General features: G+C 46.1%; 2 protein-coding genes across 2 annotated transcripts; one reads left to right on the top strand and one right to left on the bottom strand.

Moving 5' to 3' along the window:
• Positions 1 to 1,337: 1,337 nt before the first annotated feature.
• rasl11a (RAS-like, family 11, member A) lies at positions 1,338 to 7,111 on the bottom strand. Its single transcript, XM_084487576.1, has 8 exons — positions 6,583 to 7,111; positions 5,908 to 5,964; positions 5,281 to 5,363; positions 4,136 to 4,176; positions 3,401 to 3,530; positions 3,027 to 3,102; positions 2,862 to 2,938; positions 1,338 to 2,510 (listed from the first exon to the last, which is right to left on the bottom strand). The coding sequence occupies exons 1-8, from the start codon at positions 6,737 to 6,739 to the stop codon at positions 2,364 to 2,366; spliced, it is 768 nt and encodes a 255-aa protein (XP_084343702.1). The 5' UTR covers positions 6,740 to 7,111; the 3' UTR covers positions 1,338 to 2,363.
• A 1,016-nt stretch (positions 7,112 to 8,127) lies between these two features.
• LOC311368393 (ubiquitin carboxyl-terminal hydrolase 12-like) lies at positions 8,128 to 16,879 on the top strand. The gene is made up of 10 exons (XM_084487196.1): positions 8,128 to 8,275; positions 10,351 to 10,431; positions 10,541 to 10,624; positions 11,087 to 11,210; positions 12,026 to 12,345; positions 12,451 to 12,527; positions 12,666 to 12,749; positions 13,967 to 14,164; positions 14,782 to 14,860; positions 15,985 to 16,879. Exons 1-10 carry the CDS (start codon positions 8,228 to 8,230, stop codon positions 16,084 to 16,086), a joined length of 1,197 nt encoding a protein of 398 aa, XP_084343322.1. The 5' UTR covers positions 8,128 to 8,227; the 3' UTR covers positions 16,087 to 16,879.
• The last annotated feature ends 3,157 nt before the right edge of the window (positions 16,880 to 20,036 follow it).

Raw genomic sequence — 20,036 nt, 5'->3', positions numbered from 1 at the left:
AGTCCGGAACAGTAGCACTGCTAGAGTTCTCTCTCTGTCAGAGTGCACGTGAGAGAGAGTGCACGTGAGAGAGCGCATGTGAAGCGGGGACAGCCTATTGGCTGTAGTTTCACATGCACGATTGTGACTGCAAACCACAACCAATCAGGACTGCATTGGTCTTCACGTGTACACGCTCACGTGCACGCTCTCACATGTACACTCTCACGTGCACTGTTTTACGTGCACGCTCTCACAGTCTGCGGTCCGGCGGGGAGTAGGAGACAGACCCCTGGACCGAGACAAATGAGGCTTCCAGAAAGACCCAGGTCCTCAGGTCACGAGGTCACGAGGTCAACATGCTGTTGTCAGCTGACCATTTTTCAGAAGGTTTTTTGTGTGTGTTTGAGTGAGCGTGAATGTATGTTAGAAAGTGTGTGTGTTTTGGTGACTGCGTGGGTGATTAACTGTGAGTTCTTGGTGATGGGGGGTTGTGAGGATCTGTGTGTGTGTGTGTGTGTGTGTGTGTGTGTGTGTGTGTGTGTGTGTGTGTGTGTGTGTGTGTGTGTGTGTGTGTGTGTGTATGTGTATATCTATGCATGTTTAAGTGTATTTGTACAAGAAATACATCAAACAATAAATAGATAATTAATACAATTAAGAAGTCTGTATGTGTATATGTGAGTGTATCAAGCGTATTAATGTGTGTGCGTGTGTGTGTGCGGGTGTGTGTGTGTGTGTCAAGCCTTTTTGTGTGTGTGTATGCAGTGTGTGTATCAACTTACTCCAGATGTTTCTCATGACCTTTTGGCTCGTAGCACTGCGGTTTCTTAACACACACACGGTTAGCCAGAGATTAAACCATTCCCCCCACACACACAGGCTGACATAGCACATACACACGCATGCACACACATACTGCATTACTTTCTCCCTTAAACACACACACACCATTAGATACACACTCTTTCCCACACACTGAAATACTCATACGCACATGGACGCACACTGCATACACACACACACCCGTTTCAACAGTTTTAATGCATGCGCTATATATTATAGCTTGCAGACACTGTATATTTTCTCTTTACATATATACAGTAGATAGTGATGTATATTTATGGCTAACAGATGTGGAATCCGTCGCCACACAGTTTCCATAAATTCTATAACATTCAGTCAACTGTACCTTATTGTTCATGACTTTGGTTTGTAATGTATCCAGATGTCCTATATTGTGTTATAGATAAAATCTCTTCCAGGAATGAAGGGAGAGGTCAGAGATTTTAAATGAAAGGCATAAAACCTGTGGTTTGTCCTCTAACCCCTACTAGATTATTTCACACCATATCAAATTATACATTTTTTACACTGAATTTATTGTTCATAAACTCATGAACACATTGAAACTGAGTATACTGTATTGAGTATTATCAATACTGTATCGATACATGGCAATACTGCATCAGTACAGCATCAATGCATTGTCAACACTGAAGGACAACACCTTTGTCAACACAGACACAATACCATATGGCTCAATCCATCACTGAGAGGTATAATACAGATACATCCTGGCTGTCCATGATTGGTCACAGTCGTACTCTCTGCTCCACTCTTGTTGGATCACTGCCCTGTCGGCCCTCCACTCCCGACCACTCAAGCATCGCAGCTCGATAGCAGGGGACTGGGGGCAAAGGGGCGGAGCTCAGAGACAAACAATCGGTTAGAAAAGAATCTGTTATTTGGCAAACAATAACAATCCTCTCAGTCACACAATAGTGGCGTCACTCGATGATGATGATGTCGCACCATGATGATGTCATTCGGTGGGCCATCGGAATGGCGTCAGGTAGTGAGGTCATGGTTCCTTTTGGTGAAGCTTCCTGTGTTTTAACCTGTGTTGTAAACACTTCTCCCGTCCATCAGCTGGTCGGTCCATTCATCCAATTCGGTCATCATCTAACCATCCATCCTTTCACCATCTAGCCATCCCTCCATCCACCTCTCCACCCCTCCATCCATCATCCATCCATCCATCCACCTTTTTAGCCACCCATCCATCCATCCATTATCATTGTGCTATCCATCTGTCCATTCATCCAACAAAGCATATTTGTTTGTAACTTCCTTTAAACTTTCCCCGGTCACCTCTTTAGCCAAAGTCTTCAGAGTTTCAATAGGGTGGTTCAAACACGGCGGGTAAAACGTTGTTCTGACTTTTTAGAATCAGATCAGAACCGTTCCAATTCCAGAAAAAAAACAAGGAAAAAGAAGTCCGGTCCATTATCCCGTAATTCCATTCTTTCGTCAGCGGAGACCATTATCATTTGAATCCGTTCCGTGTTTTGCTCTCCGGGTTTTCCGCCGGGCCGCGCGGCTCAGGGACCCGAGGCCGACTTGCCCTTGGAGGAGAGGACCTGGCGGAACCTCCTCTTCAGCTCCTGCATGTTGGGGGACTTGGGCCTGGCCAGGTGGAGCCCGGGCCTCCTCTTCTCCCCGTTGCCCCCGCCCAGCGCCCGGCTCACCTGGAGGGAGAGAGGGAGGAGCCGGTGCGGGCGGGATTCAGAGGATGGTGAAACGAGAAAAAAGTTGCACGTAAAAACTGTGGAGTCCGTGGACATGAATTGAACGTCAAATTGCTCCGCTTCTAAATCAAACATCAACAATTTTTACTTTATTTTTTCTTCTTTTACTACTTCTTTTACTTTTTACTTTAATCGCATTACATAACGGGTATGAAGACCCTGTGATTTGAGATTTGTGACGTGTTCAGTAAAAGTCAATCAGGAAATGTGGCAGGAAATCTCTCCCATGGAAGAGAGGAAGCTGCTGTGAATGACGACCGGGCGGGGGGGGGGGGGGGGGGGGGGGGGTACCTCCTGACAGAGCTGGAGGAAGGCCGCGTGAACTCCGTCGTGGTTCTCTCTGGCCGACGCCTCAAAGTACGCCCCCCCTGAGGGAAGGACAACCTTTGTTTGTTGACAGTGGTCGCTAGTAGACAGAAGCTAAAGCTAACCATAAGGGGATGAGGTGTGTCTAACCTAGGCTGGCGGCCAGCCCCTCCCCCTCCTCCGCGGGTACCTGCCGGGCCCTCAGCAGGTCGCTCTTGTTGCCCACCTGCAGGATTACACATCGGATTATACAGCATCATGTGACGGAGTAGGGATTATAGATTATAGATTATTACTAGTGATGCCACTAGCATATGCTCCGTGCAACACTGTCTGTGAGTGGATGAGGATGAGGGTGAGAGAGTGACTATGTGTGACTGAGTTTGTACATTTCTTAACAAATGAGCAAATCCATGAATTATTTCATAATTTCACTTCAAATGTAGTTTGGAGTAAAACAAACATTATTGAAGCACATTTCAGTGTCTTTTGATTATATATGTTACACACACACACACACACACCAGTATAACAGGTATGTTCCCCGAGGGGTGGATGCGGCGGACGTGCTGGTACAGGGGCTGGATGGTGCGGTAGCTGTTGTAGTCGGTGATGGAGAACACCAGGACGTAGCCATCCGCCCAGTAGATGGACCTGGAGCCACAGGGAAGGACACCGCTATAGAGACAGTATAGCAGCAGGCTCCGGAGAGGGAGGGTTGTGGTGGAGATAGATTATGGAGCGAGAGAGACGTCCAGAGATGATAGAGAGACAGATGTAAAGAGGGAGGGAAAGAGAGAGTGTGAGAGAGAGTGAGAGTGAGAGAGTGAGAGAGTGAGAGTGAGAGTGAGAGAGAGTGAGAGAGTAGAGATAGATGACAGAGTGAGAGAGGTCCAGAGATGATAGAGAGACAGATAAAGAGAGGGAGAGAGGGAGAGAGAGCAGATAAAGAGAGCGAGAGAGATGGAGAGATAGAGAGAGAGAGATAGAGAGAGAGAGAAATGGTAGAGCAAGAGAGAGGTCCAAAGATGATAGAGAGACAGGGGAAGAGAGGGAGAGAGAGAGGTTTACCGGGGACAGAGCCAAAGGTCAGAGGTCGTAATCAGACCTGGCGAAAGCGCTACACACAGGTTAGCTCAGTCCACGGAAAGAATGCAAGACAGAGGGAAGTAACAACGAAAGAATGAAGAAAAGGAAGAAAGAACAAGACAAAGAAAGACGAGGGAAGAGAGACAGACAGAAACATGAAAAGAGCTCACCTATTTATCTGTTCCTGGCAGTACAAACCGTCCACATCATCCTGAGGGAGGGAGAGGGAGAGAGGGAGAGAGAGAGAGAGAGAGAGAGAGAGAAATATGGAGTTTGACAGGTATGGGATGTGTACAGATGTTCTGACTCATATTTGTACTTTCTATCCGCTGAGCAGAGCACAGGTTACAGACAGAGGCAGACCACTCCTTGGTCCTTAATGTGACACATTTCCGAGGAAGGCCGGATGTTAGCGTTCTAGAAACTTTACATTTGAACAACTTTAAGTGCGGACTGTTTAGTGTCTTCCATGTAAACCTTGTGTTTGGTGTGCATTTCTAGTGGAGTCCATGTCTGTTAGCGTGGTTATTCTTTAACTTTTTAGGGACAGCTCTTCCCTCTGAGCAAACAGCAAAACGCCGGCAGACCCCCGGGTTCACATTCATGTTCACAGTTCAAAGTAAAGCAGGATATTGATGTTAGGGTGGGGATGAACACCACTTATGAACTGATGCAACTAGCCGTTTCATGTTGATCCGTTCCTGGTGTTAGTAATCAAAGTGGATGCTATTCGGTGTGCACTTTTTCTGCGTGGACAATCTGTGTTCACTGTTCATCGAAATTAGAAGGTCAAAGGTTGTGTAGGGCAAACAGAGAACAGGGGTCTGGGTTGTGGGGGGGGGGGGGGGGGGGGGGGGGGGGGTGTATTTACATTGGAATGCCATTGGACCATCAGCCATTATGCATTCTTCTGGTCCAACTAGATTCAAGATAAAGCCCCAATACAATATATACATAAAAATATAAAAAGATAAATGATAAAATAACATGAGAAGTCTGTGTGAGGGTGAGTGAGTGAGTGAGTGAGTGGTCATGCATGCATATGTGTGTGTGTGTGTGTGTGTGTGTGTGTGTGTGTGTGTGTGTGTGTGTGTGTGTGTGTGTGTGTGTGTGTGTGTGTGTGTGTGTGTGTGTGTGTGTGTGTGTGTGTGTGTGTGTGTGGTCATGCGTGCGTGTGTGTGTGGTCGTGCGTGCGTGCGTGCGTGCGTGCATGCGTGTGTGTGGTCGTGCGTGCGTGCGTGCGTGCATGCGTGCGTGCGTGCGTGCGTGCGTGCATGCGTGCGTGCGTGCGTGCGTGCGTGCGTGCGTGCGTTACCTGCAGAGCTACACAGGGTGTGTCCTGGACCTGCAGGGAGACCTCCTCACCCTCCAGACTCAACTTCCTGGAATACAGAGCACCTGAGAGAGAGACAGGCGGAGAGAGAGACAGGGGGAGAGAGAGACAGGGGGAGAGAGAGACAGGGGGAGAGAGAGACAGGGGGAGAGAGAGACAGGCGGAGAGAGAGACAGGGGGAGAGAGAGACAGGCGGAGAGAGAGACAGGCGGAGAAAGAGACATGTGGAGGGACACACAGGTGGAGGTTAACAATAGCACTTCTGTAGCGTCTTATCCTAGCTCTTTGTTGTTAGGGTTAACCCAGCAAATAAACCAGCAACATCCTCTCTGCACCGGCAGCGATACATTGTTGTTTCTCTTTCTTCTGAAAAATGTACTTATTGTAAGTTGCTTTGGATAAAAGCGTCTGCTAAATGCCCTAAATGTAAATGAAGATGAATAAATTAATGAATGGATGGATTTCATATATATATATATAAATGAATGAATGGAGGAATGGGTCAATGTCATATGTATGAATGAATGATTGGAGGAATAAATTAAAGGATGAATGAATGAATGGATGGTTTAATCGTTGGATGGCTTAATCGTTGGAGGAAAATCTCACCAGTGTTGGCTTCATAGTCTCCTATGAACCTCTTGGTGAGGAAGCGGACAATGAGTGCTGAAACGGCAGGAAACAGGATGAGTAGCACAACAAGAGCGCCGTGTTTGGACAGAGCATGATTTGTGTTGAAAAGGGCTGTCATAATAACACTCGACATGTATGTAAATCTATCTATGATATAAACCATGAACATACAATGGAATTCCTTTTATGACGAAGCAATTACGTATGGGTTTGTGATTTCTTTCACATATTGTTTTAGAGTTTTTACAGTTACCAATACAAAATAATGACTTCTAATAATAAAACGACTATTGTATGTATATCATGTAGCGTTTTCCGATATGTCGCCCCCTGTTGGCTTTGAATGTAACTTCCGACATTCCTTTTGAACTGGTTAGTTCTGGACAATTACATTTCTTGTGATCTCTGGAGAACAAAATACACTGGCCTCAGTGAACGAAACCAGTTTTAGGAGGACATAGACATGCGTGATATGGTCTTCAGTAAGCATGAGGATACGTTGAAGTCAGCTACCCCACTTTTTTTTAAATGCTCTTTCAAGACAATGACTTAAAATGTAATAATCTCAAAGTTTTTTTTTTTTTGCTGAGTTGGTCCTCTGTGTTCAATTGTTTATCCACCAGAACAAGTTGTAAAACCCCATTGTCTTACCAGTTTTCCCGACGTTGCTCGCACCCAACACCACGATTTTGACGTTTTTGTTGGGAACCACGCAGTCCAGCACGGGGTACTCCGGTATGGGAACCAGCAGAAAGTTGCCAGAACCGCCACCGCTCATCGTCCTCGCTGGGTCGGCTGTGATCCGCATTTAGCTCCCCTCGCTCCGGTCCGTTATCAGCCTGTCTGGCAATGCGGTCTGTGTGCCTCCCTCCACCAGACCTATCTCTCTATCTTTCCTCACTGCTATCTTCAGTAGTGGGTGAGGGCGAGTAGAGTCCTCTACTCTAGTAGGTCCGTGTGGTCAAGTCAATACTCCCCGTTGATTCAGAAAATGGACTTGAATTCTTGCTTCCCGCTTGTGGAGCATCAAAGGAAGGGCAGTTTAGGCGTTTTTTTTTAAATATATATATACCGAACTGAATATGTGTTTCAGTCATCCGGGATTAGTGCGTGCACACACAAACGCATACACACACACAAACACATACACACACACTGGGTCGGCTGCTTCCACCGTGTAGCCGACCGGACCGAGCCAGAGAGAGGGAGAGGGATTGTGTGTTAAGAGAGAGAGAGAGCGCAAGAGAGAGGGTGTGTGTGTGTGTGTGTGTGTGTGTGTGTGTGTGTGTGTGTGTGTGTGTGTGTGTGTGTGTGTGTGTGTGTGTGTGTGTGTAGGCTGACCATGCATTGGCTCAATATTCCCAGACGCGTCTGAACTTGGCTGCAGCATCAAATGAATACCTCAAGATTAGGCCAACAGGGCCTTTATTTACTATTAGTAGTAATTAAAACTATTAGTAGTAATTACACATATTAGCCTTTCATAGGTCTACCGGGTCTTACTAGTACTAATGCAAACGTATGAGTACTAAGTACAATACGAAGTTATTATTGGCCATGGCCAGTTTATATTAAAAACTAAAGTTGATTTCTCAAAAAGAATAAACGGATGAAGCGCACTTTGGCACCGTGCGCATGCAGGCGCACCGACGGTGCATGGGTGGTCACTGCGTGTGTTCCGATAAGGTATCTGAGGGATCGCATAAACCTGTATTGTTTTATTCTAGATGTGTTTAAGAAAGTTGGCGTATAGTCAGGTAATAAGGGTATCGGAGCGGAGGTAAAATATTAAAATATAATGTAATAATATGAATATTCAAATGTTGTTTTTTTTACATTAAATAAGAATACAACTACAAAAATCCAAAATATATCTGCATACATATATAGTATACAATATAATATCAAGAGTAATAGAAGGGTAGAAAAAAAACAACTAAAAAAGAAATGCCACCACCATTGACAGCTGAGGTCGGCTGACATATCAGTTTGTTTTTACTCCGTCGTTCGGTCCACTTTGGGGACAGTCGTTTTCTGTCATTGTTCGTCCAGGTGTGAAGCACAATGCGGATTCTATCACCTCTACTGTCTGTCACACACGGCACCGCCCCACGCCGTGGTGTGATGCCTTGAACCAAGCAACCCTGCACGGTGCGTCAGCGACACTCCCTCCTCCACCACCACGACCACCAGACAGGCCGGACGGGCGGAAAGGTTTCCCCGGAACTCTGCAGCCCTATTCGGCTGCGATCGTTTCTAAACACCGGTGGTCCAGGTCCAGTATGGAGGATTACGGATGGAAATACTGATGACAGTCCGAAAGATCGCCTCGATTTGTACGATGGTACGGTAGAACCCCGTTATTCCGGTGTTTGTGTTGGTGTTGTGTTTTGTTTTGTGTGTCCGGTGGACCCTGACGTGTTAACAAGCTAAAGCTAAGCTAGGTCGGACCAGCTAACACCGCCGGGTTTGGTTAAGCTAGCCGCTCTGTTAGATCGCACTCAGCTGCACCTTTTAAATGAAGCTGGTCTGTAAGCAGACTTGCTAACATAGCTTCAGCGTGTTACTAGCTGGTCTGTTCGCGATATCAATTCAGGGGTTTAGAAAACTTGCTAACCTCAGTTTGAAACATCATCATGATGATGATACACACACATACACACACACAGCTAGCCCTTTAGCCGTGAGCTAGTCCCAACACAACACAGTGGTGTGTCTGTGTTGGAGGCCAAGTTGTGTTGAGGCTTACTGTTGTTCTTGTTGTTGTGTTGTGTCTACACACTGCGTGCCTGGTTGTCAATGAGACCTGAGGGCTGATGAAAGGTTGAACCACGGCTAACTAGCTTAGCTCAGATTTAGCCTGACGTCACTGTCAGACTTTAACAGAGAGTCTATAGAAAAGTACGCGTTCATAAATCAGCCCATATGTGTAAGAAATAACCCTATAGGAACCTATTTGGGTCGGTTTAATATCCAGTAGTCTTACGTTACTTTAGTTGCATTCAGGATAGTCTATTGGTTCAGGTGGTCTACTACCAGCAGAATGGTACTGGGTTCGATTCCCAATGTCCGCAGTCTACCTGTAGGCATCTTCTAGCAAGAGGCCCTATCCCCCTACCTGCCACTCACTGACATGTATCCGAGTTGACTGGAAGTCTCTTTGACTGAAAGCAGATGCTACATTATTGGGATAACTGTTCAGGAACATATGTGCAATTATCATATTGTAATAATAACAACCTGTTACACGTATTTTACCTTTTCATTTTTCACCGGCTATTAATGTCCATGTCTGATTTATTTGACCAGCCTCTCTGTAATGTAAACCAGTGGTCAGGATCATGTGTCACCTCGTCAGGGGTTCTGTGTCATTATTCTGCAGAAATGCAAAATAAGAGTGTTCTCTGCTGTGACATTGGTGCCGTGGGTAATTTTTGGGTACATCTTTTGAACCATTGTGTTTAATTGTTCTATGATTGTGGTTGTGCATTCATATCTACAGTAGACGTCAGTGGCTTTGTCCTTGAAGCCGCCTTACGGCATCCTGTTTGCCGGTCTGTGCTTACGACGGATGTGGTGTGCATAATACTGTAATACAATATTACCTCAATGTGCAACAGTGGGCAATGTGTGGGTGTGCATGGATGGGATTGTCCAGACTCTTATTCCCATGATGCACTGCTTCCCCTCTAGCTACAGTACACTAACCAACCTTTCAACTCAGTTTTAACCACCTTGAATCTGATATAGAAACTAGCTGCATTTTGGTGAACCCAATGTAGTTGTACTGTGTTTGATAAATTATTACATATAGTAATGTATATGAGGGTTTTATATATTGGCCTACTGTGTTATGTATACAGTGTCCACTACTGTCAGCCTATTGACTAGATGAGTATGTTTCTGCAATACAGGAGGCTGTAGTTTCAGGACCTTTTATCGAAAGCAAATAGCAACGGTTAATACACACATTGACACACCATGCAAGGCGACAGCCAGCTCATCAGTAGCAGTTAGCAGAGACACATCGACTCTCAGTGAGCAGGAGCCGGGGATCAAACTAGCAATCTTCCGGTTTCTAGTCAACCTGCTCTATCTGTTCGTAAATCTAACCTAACATCTAAAGTTGATCATCCAACCAAATAAATTAGCAAGGATTAAAGGAAAAATGTAAATCCGACTAGGAATGCAGAACTGCAGGAACACTTAATGCGTGCCATTGTTATGTCGGATATTTATTTTCTCTCTCCCCCTCCATCCCCACTTCACTCGCCCCTTCTCCCTCCCTCCCTCTCTCTCCCTGTTTCTCTCCGTTATCTCTTCCTCTCTTCTGCCCTCTCTCCGTCTATCTTCCTCTCTCTACCTCACTCGCTCTCTTTGTCTTATCTCTCTTTCTTTCTGTCCCTCTACCTCTCTCAGGGCGCCAATGCCTCCGCTTTGGAGAAGGAGATTGGACCGGAACAGTTTCCCGTAAATGAACACTACTTCGGATTGGTCAATGTGAGTGTTGATCAATCAAAAACACATGATCTCTCTGGCTCTCTCTCCCTGTCCTTGTCTCTGTCTCTTCCTCTCACTAAACTGTTTGTGAATCTGTTTGTCTCTGCAGTTTGGAAACACCTGCTACTGTAACTCAGTCCTGCAGGCGTTGTATTTCTGCCGGCCGTTCAGAGAGAAAGTTCTGGCATATAAGGTGAGTTACTGGTCAAACCTGGTCTGAACGGGTACAAAGACTACATAAACTGACTCTTCCGGTTTGAATGTCCAGATTCAGACCACTGAAACCTATCTGAAGAGTCGCTTTGCTAAAAAGTACAGTTTTGAGGATAGGGCTTTAGGTATCATGCTAAAGATGAATTGTAGGTTTTAGTTTAGAGATGGTTAGGTTAAGAGTAAGTTACGGTTAAATATGGCTTGGTTTTGATCAACTTCAGGTATTACAATAGAGATAGTGAGGTTATTGTAAGAGTTTTGTGGCGGCTTCAGTCAGTCAGTAGGATACATCTTGTTATGGGTACAAATACGGGGAGGTGCTAAGGTGTGTGTGTGTGTGTGTGTGTGTGTGTGTGTGTGTGTGTGTGTGTGTGTGTGTGTGTGTGTGTGTGTGTGTGTGTGTGTGTGTGTGTGTGTGTGTGTGTGTGTGTGTGTGTTGCAGGTGCAGCCCCGGCGCAAGGAGTCCCTGCGCCTGGCCGACCTCTTCAACAGCATCGCCACGCAGAAGAAGAAGGTGGGGGTCATCCCCCCGAAGAAGTTCATCTCCCGTCTGAGGAAGGAGAACGGTGAGCAGGGAGAGAGGATCCAATGACATATTTAGCATTCTGTTCGTTCCTCATGCCTTGGAGGCACGTTTTTTCATTTTAATGTAGCGCAATAACGCTTAGGTGAGTTCAATTGAAATGAGAGGGCGAGATTGATGATGAGAGAGGGACACACACACACACACACACACACACACACACACACACACACACACACACACACACACACACACACACACACACACACACACACACACACACACACACACACACACACACACACACACACACACCCCTTAATTATAGTAGACTGACTGAGGGAGAGAAGGAGACATAGTATAGAGAGGGAGACTATAGAGAGGGAGGCAAAATTAGGGGGAGACTGATGTAGAGAGGTTAAGAGACACATGATGAGAGAGAGGGATACAGTATTAGGTCAAATGTATTAAGTCATCTCTTTATCTAGATGTATAACAAGTAGTCTTGCTGGTCAAGGGCTGACAGAATCATATCTGTAGAGTCAGACGACTAATGTGGAAACACTGTTTCACAAGACCTGAATATGTTCCTCTCTCGCTCTTCCACCACTGTCGTTCTCCATCTATCGCTCTCTCTCTCTCTCCGGTTCCTCTAACAAACATTGACGCTGTTTATTTTCCCTGTCTTCTCTTCCTCATTCATCCCTCTCTCCACCTCCTCGTTCCGTCTATTTTCTCTGTCATTCTTTCCACTCACCGGCTCTCCATCTCTTTATCTTGGTCTGCACCTCTCTCCGATGCTCTCCCCATTGCTGTCTCTGCCCCTTCTCCCCCTCTCCAACCTGTCTCCCTCCTCAGAGCTCTTTGATAACTACATGCAGCAGGACGCCCACGAGTTCCTCAACTACCTCCTCAACACCATCGCGGACCTCCTGCAGGAGGAGAAGACCCCGGAGCAGCAGACCCACAACGGGAAGCTCCTCCACAACGGAGGAGCGGGAGGAGTGGGAGGAGGAGTAGGAGATGCGGGGGGAGACGTAGGGGGAGGAGGCGGCGGAGGTGGAGGTGGAGGAGGAGGAGGGAGCAGTGGGGGGACGAAGGAGGCGCAGCGCACCTGGGTGCATGAGATCTTCCAGGGCACGTTGACCAACGAGACGCGCTGCCTCAACTGTGAAGCGGTGAGTGGGGGGAGGCGGTGGAGGACAAGCAACCGTGATTAGACTGTTGAGCAGCATTGGGAGCCGAACAGAACTTTGTCTCAATGTCTCTCTTCACCTGTGCAGGTGAGCAGCAAAGACGAGGACTTCCTCGACCTGTCCGTCGACGTGGAGCAAAACACCTCCATCACACACTGTCTCAGGTGCGCGTGCACACACACACACACACACTTTGATTACACACTAACTTCCATCGCAAGTGTCCAATCCTATGGTAGAAATGACTTAATATTATGGTGTCCAACCTTAATCTGTGTGTGTGTGTGTGTCCGTGTCCACAGGGGCTTCAGCAACACAGAAACGTTATGCAGTGAGTACAAGTACTACTGTGAGCAGTGCCGCAGCAAACAGGAAGCACAGAAGAGGTGAGTGATGTCATCAATCGTCCGAGTCACTTCCTGCCTTACGTTTTAGGTCCAAGGTCTGTTGTTGTAGCAAGGGGCCCCCTTCCACTTGAACTTTCCGGTCCTATCTTCTCTCTCCTCTCCTCCCTCCTTTCCTCTCCCCCTTTCCTCTCTTCTTTTCTCCTCTCCAACTCTTCATCTCGTCTCCTCTTCCTCTCCCCTCCAGGCTCTGCTTAATGAATACTAACAGAAATAGGTAACTAAGTAGGACACATCTAGGGCCCCTGGCGGCCTTAAGGGGCCCCCGTTGACTCAACGCCGTATCGAAGTCTCGCTGTGATTGGCTTCTGTTTCGTGTCACCGAGACCACACACACGCACATTTAGAAGCGTGTCATCCTAGTACCTAGTACTCTACATTGGTTCCAGTAAGCAGCCAGAGTGCTTTGCTGGCATGGGACATCTTCTTCCAGCAGGAAGAGCACAAACGTAGGTTGCCGTCGCCCGTCCACCCCTCCAGCCTCCTGCTCCCGGACGGAAACTTCTAGATGGAAAAAGGATGAGGGTGGAGGAAGGGGGGGGTTAGTGGGGGCTAGTGGTGTTGACAACCTGATTGTGTTGGCGGGTCTTTGGTACAGCGTACTGTCATCAACGTTTTCCTTTTGTCAATCAAAGCAATGATTTTGAGCATTTGTTGGTTTGAGGCGGCAAGAGGGATTTTTCTGGGCAATAGGAGAAGTGTGCACTCATGATATTGTAAGATCCATGTCCTTGGTAGCCTGGAAATCCAGACCCACATCTAGAAAGCTGTAGGGTCTGGCAACGAGTAATGAAAATGGCCCAACTCGAGGGGCGGAACCAAAGATGCATTTGAAAATATCACTGCACGCAATTGGATAACACTACGACCAATCAGAAGAATACAAGGGGTGACGTATCCAGACCAGCGGAGCTAACCAAAAGAAAAGACTCTTGCCGTATCCGGTCGGTAAAACCGCAACGCTTTTGGCCCGCCTATATCAGATACACCGATGTGATTGGTTGATGTTCTGGGCCAGGGGAATTGGGGAGTGAGTATATAGCTCGTTCCCAGAGTGACTCGCTGAGCAAATTCAAATTGTGCTCTCGCGAGAACTCTGGGTTTCCAGGGTATGATAAAACCCTTAAAACATAAAAAAATGTTAAAACCAGTAACACTAACCCCCCCTTCCCCTCCATCTCCCCTCCTCCTCCTCCCAGGATGAGGGTGAAGAAGCTGCCCATGATCCTAGCGCTGCACCTCAAGCGGTTCAAGTACATGGACCAGCTGCACCGCTACACCAAGCTGTCCTACCGCGTGGTCTTCCCGCTGGAGCTGCGGCTCTTCAACACGTCCGGCGACGCCACCAACCCCGACCGCATGTACGACCTGGTGGCCGTCGTGGTGCACTGCGGCAGGTAGGGGGCCGACAAACACACCGCTGGGACTTTTTGGGGAAACCACACCTGGCTGCGTCTTCTGAAGGGGGAGCTCCTGTTTTGCCACCCGCCGGGAGGTGGATCAGCCGATGCAGAATCGGCCCGTCGACGTCACTAGTGGGGAGGGCTGTCCACTCATAGATGGACGATGGGTAGATGGGTTTACCCAGTGGACTGTACCAACTCGCTGTGCTGATCTAGCCAATCCTCTGGTGGTGAAATAGGGGCTCTTTACTCTGGTATATGGGATGAGAAGAGAAGAGCATAGAGAATCAATGATTTGTTTATAGGTTCCTTCTTATATATGTGGAAGTCGATTTCCGTAAATTCAAGCTCAGTTTAAGAACCAGTCAGCAACAAACTCTTGCGTGCCGAAAAATGCTAACAACCCCTTTGTTGGATTCCTGACACTATTTAATTAAAGTGGTTGACTTTATTTCTAACACCGTTAAATTAGATTTGATCTGTTATATTGTAAATGTTTATAGTCTTTATTTCCCATTGCTGTACTGACTCTCACTTGCAAAACATGCCGTCTCTGTATTGAGTCGTTTGACGGTAAATAACGAATCTTGTTGCCCTGTTTGTCTGAACAGCGGTCCTAACAGAGGTCACTACATCACCATCGTTAAAAGCCACGGCTTCTGGCTGTTGTTTGACGACGACATTGTGGAGGTGAGTCGGTTATTTTGTGTCAAAATCATCATTTTATATTGTATACCGTTCCACTGCCGTGAAACTGGTGTCGTTTTTTAATTCGCTCAGTGTTTCCCTTGAGGTCCAGTCTCGACTGCCGTTCATCCCTTAATAAGAACAACAACAATACTTTACATTTAAACCCTCAAGAGTGTTTCTCCAGTGGAGAAGAGAGCTTAGATTCCATGAAACCTCAACATTGTTTTGGTCCATTATGGGTAGAGAGGGGTTAGAGGCTTGGAGGTCCCGGTATTTTTCCACTATCATGGCGTGAGGGCCCATTCTAACATCTGGTGACCGCTTGACAGTTGGCTCCATGTCAACAGAGGTTCTGGATTATTCCGCTGAGTCTGCAGCTGTCCGGGCCTGGTTTATGCTATATGATATTTGGGTATTTTCGTTGAAAGGGTTTGAAGAATTCCGATATTTTGTTCAAGTTTTGCTCTGTTCTGGCCTCGGATCGAAGCCTTTTGTAGCCTTGGCCTCTTTCATTCAGTTTTCCTCTATTTATTTTTCTCTGGGTTTTGAGCCCAGGCTTAGAGGAAAAGAGTCTGAAACTGCCTGGTGTGAGCTAGCAGCATTCTAATCCATCACAATCCAGACCCACGCTGCGACCGCTTTCAATCCAACGGCAAGAATCCTGGACTCAGCATCCCTCTGCGTTTCAAACTGCCTTATCCCCATTTATTCCACGGCTTTGTCGGATAGGTCAATCAAGGCAGTTATTTTTATAGAGCAGATTGTGCTCTGGATAACAGATCATCGCTTTGAGCAATATATCAAACTGTCAAATCGAATGGATAATTGACGGTTCAACAATTTTTTCAGTTGAAGAAATTAAATTGTTTTTTACAATTATATTTTCTGCCAAATTCTTGATTTATTTTCGTAAGCAGCCTTGTTTATAATGGGGATAATTGACAGCGAGCCGGTCATTTTCACAAAATGTCTCCAGTCTGTGTTTATTTTGCGAGGTAATGTCCGGCTTGCCTTTCATTGATCCCTTAGGTGGCCACGTATGATCCCTCACACACACACACACACACACGCGCGCTAGCCTTCACGCCCCGCTCAATGTTGTCTCTTCTCCCCGCCGTCTGCAGAAAATCGACGCCCAGGCCATCGAGGAGTTCTACGGGCTGACGTCGGACATTTCCAAGAACTCTGAATCGGGTTACATCCTGTTCTACCAGTCCAGAGACTGAACGCAGCCGCCAATGGAAGAGCCCCCAAAACGGACTGTCAATCAGCAACGAGCGGGCGACGCCTCCCCTCCCCCTCCCTACAGGCCCCGACTCCAACACGCCCATATTAGTGTTCAGGCCTTATTTCCTTGTTGTCGGAGCGTTGCACTGGACCGCCCCCCACCCCCCCCCCTTTTTGGAAGATGAACGAGGTTGTTGCGTAGCCTCTTGTTTTTCAGTTTTTTTTTAAGCCTATCCCATCATGCATTGCGAGGTTCAACTGAAACGGTTGGATGGGCTTTGCAGTGCATTTTGGCATCGAGTCCTGAGAGGCTGGCATGTGATTGGTTGTGGTTGGAGAATCATGGTGGCCGGGGAATCGGTCTGAGCATATTATACAACTAGGAAAACGAGCCGATTGATCCGATTGGTCGGTGAGGTGATGGAGCACGTTTTGGACACGGAAAAGCGAGTGGCTGTCTTCACGCACACATCGTATGGTGCTTAACATCGCTTAAAAAGATCAACTGGTTTCTTTGACCCTCTTCACTGTGCGTGTAATTAGCATCTCATTAGCGCTGTCTGTAGTCACCATAAGGGCTTAAGTGTTTGTATGTTTGCTTGCTTGCTTGCTTCTATATGGGATGTATATCTTCACCACTAGCCCAGACTGAAATACATGGTCAATCTACTGCAACCGGAGAATGAGATGAGCTGGGACTGTTCACAACCCTTCATCTAGTAGAACAGCGCTAGTCTCTATCAACTGCTAGCCAAAGCGTAAAGCTATAGCCGCTAGCTAGAAATGCTCACTACAGCCATCAGCTATAGTCGTCAGCTAAAGCCACAAACTATAGCCGCTGGTGATAGCCCCTAGCTGCAACCAGTCAGAACATCAACCATTACATTCTAGGTAAAGTACCACATGGTATTTTGCTGCTCTGAAAAACCACCAGCAAACTTTACTGCTATCCCATTTTATCCCACCAAATGCCGATGAATTGGCTTTTTTGGGGTATTCATCAGAAATGATGGGAAACCAAACCTCTTGTTCTGTTACATAAACAGCAGGGACAACGGGGCTGCGGTTGGTGGCTTGGCTGAGCTGCTGCGGACAGTGCCTTTCCTTGTCGGTTGCTGGTGGCCATGACTGGTTTCACTGGTGATACTTGTTGCCAGGGCAGAGTGGCTAAAAATAAGGCAAGCTTTGAGTGGTCAATTATTTAGAAATGTCCCTCGACAATGCCCCATGTTTCTGATCTCCAGGCCATTTAGCAGTTGGAACACTTCCCCCTTCCCGTGCACATCAAAGCCATCTCTGAAGGACGGACACGGGAACAAATGGCCAATGCACCTTCCCTTACTCTGTGGCAACGCTGAACCGTATGTATATATATATATATATATATATATATATATATTCGTCTAAACAAAATGTACCAATTGGTCAGAATGTAATACCGCCCGGACTTGTCTGTGGTTTATCCTTACATCTTCCACACATCGTTTGATTCAAACTCCCCCTGTTTCAGAAGCCAAACCTTCCCTCTTATTTATTACTGCACCAGCCAGGGATCTTCAGCGAGACCATTGTCCTGCTGTGTACCCAAACTCTCCCCGCCATGGAAGTGGATTGTTTTTGCATCGCAGCCTTTGCCAATGTAGACTCAACGCAACGCTTAAGGCATTTAACATTTAGTATGTTTGTCTGTAGACCACCACCTTTATCCTCCTAGAGCTTTATGAAGCTGAAGCCAACTGGTTTGTCCCGCAAAGTCTTCCACCCATCAATTGGTTCATTTTCCAGGGTTCATCTGTGGTTCAATTTAAGGTAGTGCTTTTAAAGGCATACCAAGCAGTGGCATCAAACGGCAGGGACAGTGACACCCACAGGAGAAGTACGGCATTGCACCTGGAAATACTACTTTCAGCCGTGCAATTGCAATGTTTCAGCCGAGGCGGAGCCGTTTCGGATGTTTGATGTCTATGTTGTGTTGCAGTCCTCGTAGTCAAGTCTCTTCAGCCCGCACGCTTCTTCTTTCCTGATTTATTATTTTGCGTGGCATGGATATTCAAGATCAGTTGTGCTTCTGTGATTAGAGGCTGGGGGTTTTTCCAGTGTTGGCCAGTGCCAAGTCACTCTGAGGTCCATAGCTAGCTCAACAGTAGACCTAAATACTGTTCCATCACCACCTCTGCTTTGTTTTAATGCACAAAGACACCAAATATTGTTTCTTAAATGATTGATTGTTTTGTTTGTGTTATTTACCTCGTGCTACACTGCCAGTAAGCTTAATGTCCTCCCTGTTCAACTGGGTATATTTGAAAAATATAAAATTTAGATCAACCATATTGTGCTGACTATACTTGACTTCTGCTTGGAGTTAACAAACAAGCGCACCCTTTCACTCCCAAGTAACAACAATTTTTGTAATGTAACCAATACTTGATATACAAATTCTCACAGTTTCTTCAAATACTCCGCCGCTAGTCCATCTGCACACTGGAAGCAGTATGTTCTTGAATGTAGGTCTGCTGCCGTTGAAATGTACAGTCAAACGGTCAACGGGGCCTTTTAGGAGCGATGGCTTACTTTACACTCACTCTCTAATTGAGACTCAGCTGAGAACACAACATTAAATTTAACTTTGTCTGCGTATCCGGTCCTATGTTGAAGTCTGAACCTGAACTACCTAATTAACATTTCAGAAAAGTGTTGTACATTTAAGAAAAGTGAGGACATTTGGAAGGACGTATTTACGCAGCATATAGTCACGCAATGGGGATTGAGAAGGCAGGTTATGTCTCTAAAAATAATGGCATCCATTTATGCATTTTTTTATTATGTTGCTATTCCATGAATGAAGAAAAATAAGTACAATTTGAATGACAACATTCAACATGCAAATAATACTTAGAAGGGGTCCACTGCCCCTTTCTCTACAATAACCATCAGTTATCTCATCTTTATCAGCGTTCACCTGTAAACTGAAATCAAAGGCGATTTAATTAGCGGTCGCTAAGCGAACGTCGACACTATATAGGTTATTTTTTTGTATTTAAATCCAATTAATGTTATTCTAATTATTGTTTTATGTTGCATTACTTTTGACTTGGTGTTAACGTTCTTTGTGTTATACTTTACTAATGACCAGTCTACCGTTGTTGAGTAGGCGCCTCGCGATAACCTGGGAGTGTTTTTATGATTACGTTGTACCGTTTCTAGTATGAGATGTTGATGTGTACATAAATACAGATGTTATTATTGGATATATGAATATTTGCTTGCTTGAAATAATCAACAGCCCAGAAAATAATTTCTGAAATGCTTTATTTTATTCCTTAACGGGCTGTCCCCGAAGACCAATCACTAACTGGAAGTAGAATGCCCCCGCCTACCTGGTGCTCCAAGTATAACAAACCAAACCAACCAAATGTCGTTGAGGCTATACTGTATATTTGACCAGTCACTAATGCCAAGGGTTACGAAGTGGTCCTGTTGAGGGAGGGAAGGGGGGATCTAAGCAAATAAAATGTTTAATAAATCATTCTGAGGCTATTTCTTTAGCTTTCAGTATTTGCCATGATTAGCCATTACAAGACATCTTGAAATACATCCACTTGTGGCGTCCCAAGTGGATGTATTTAAAGACCCATAGTGACATCACAGGGGTGGAGTGTCCACCGATATTATGATGGATAGCTCCCCTCCAGAGTTTATAAGAGGCTGGCAGGTTGACCTAGCTATCAAAATCTGGCTGGACCCACTCCGACTTGTGATGTCACTAGTGGCTCGATTTCGAAATGCATTCTTTTTGTATCACCCCCCTGTGGTAAAGAAGAGGCCGTTTAAGGACAGCATTGAGAACAAACTATTGTCTCGATAGAAGTCCTGCATGAGCCCTCATACTAGACACAAGACCTTCTTCACAATGTACAGTAATTATGTGAAATTAGAACACAGTTTAGGT

The sequence above is a fragment of the Micromesistius poutassou genome (assembly GCF_964030765.1).
Source record: "Micromesistius poutassou genome assembly, chromosome: 23".
Taxonomy (NCBI): Eukaryota; Metazoa; Chordata; class Actinopteri; order Gadiformes; family Gadidae; genus Micromesistius; species Micromesistius poutassou.
Note: the sequence above shows the minus strand (reverse complement) of the source record. Positions and strands in the feature narration are given on the sequence as shown.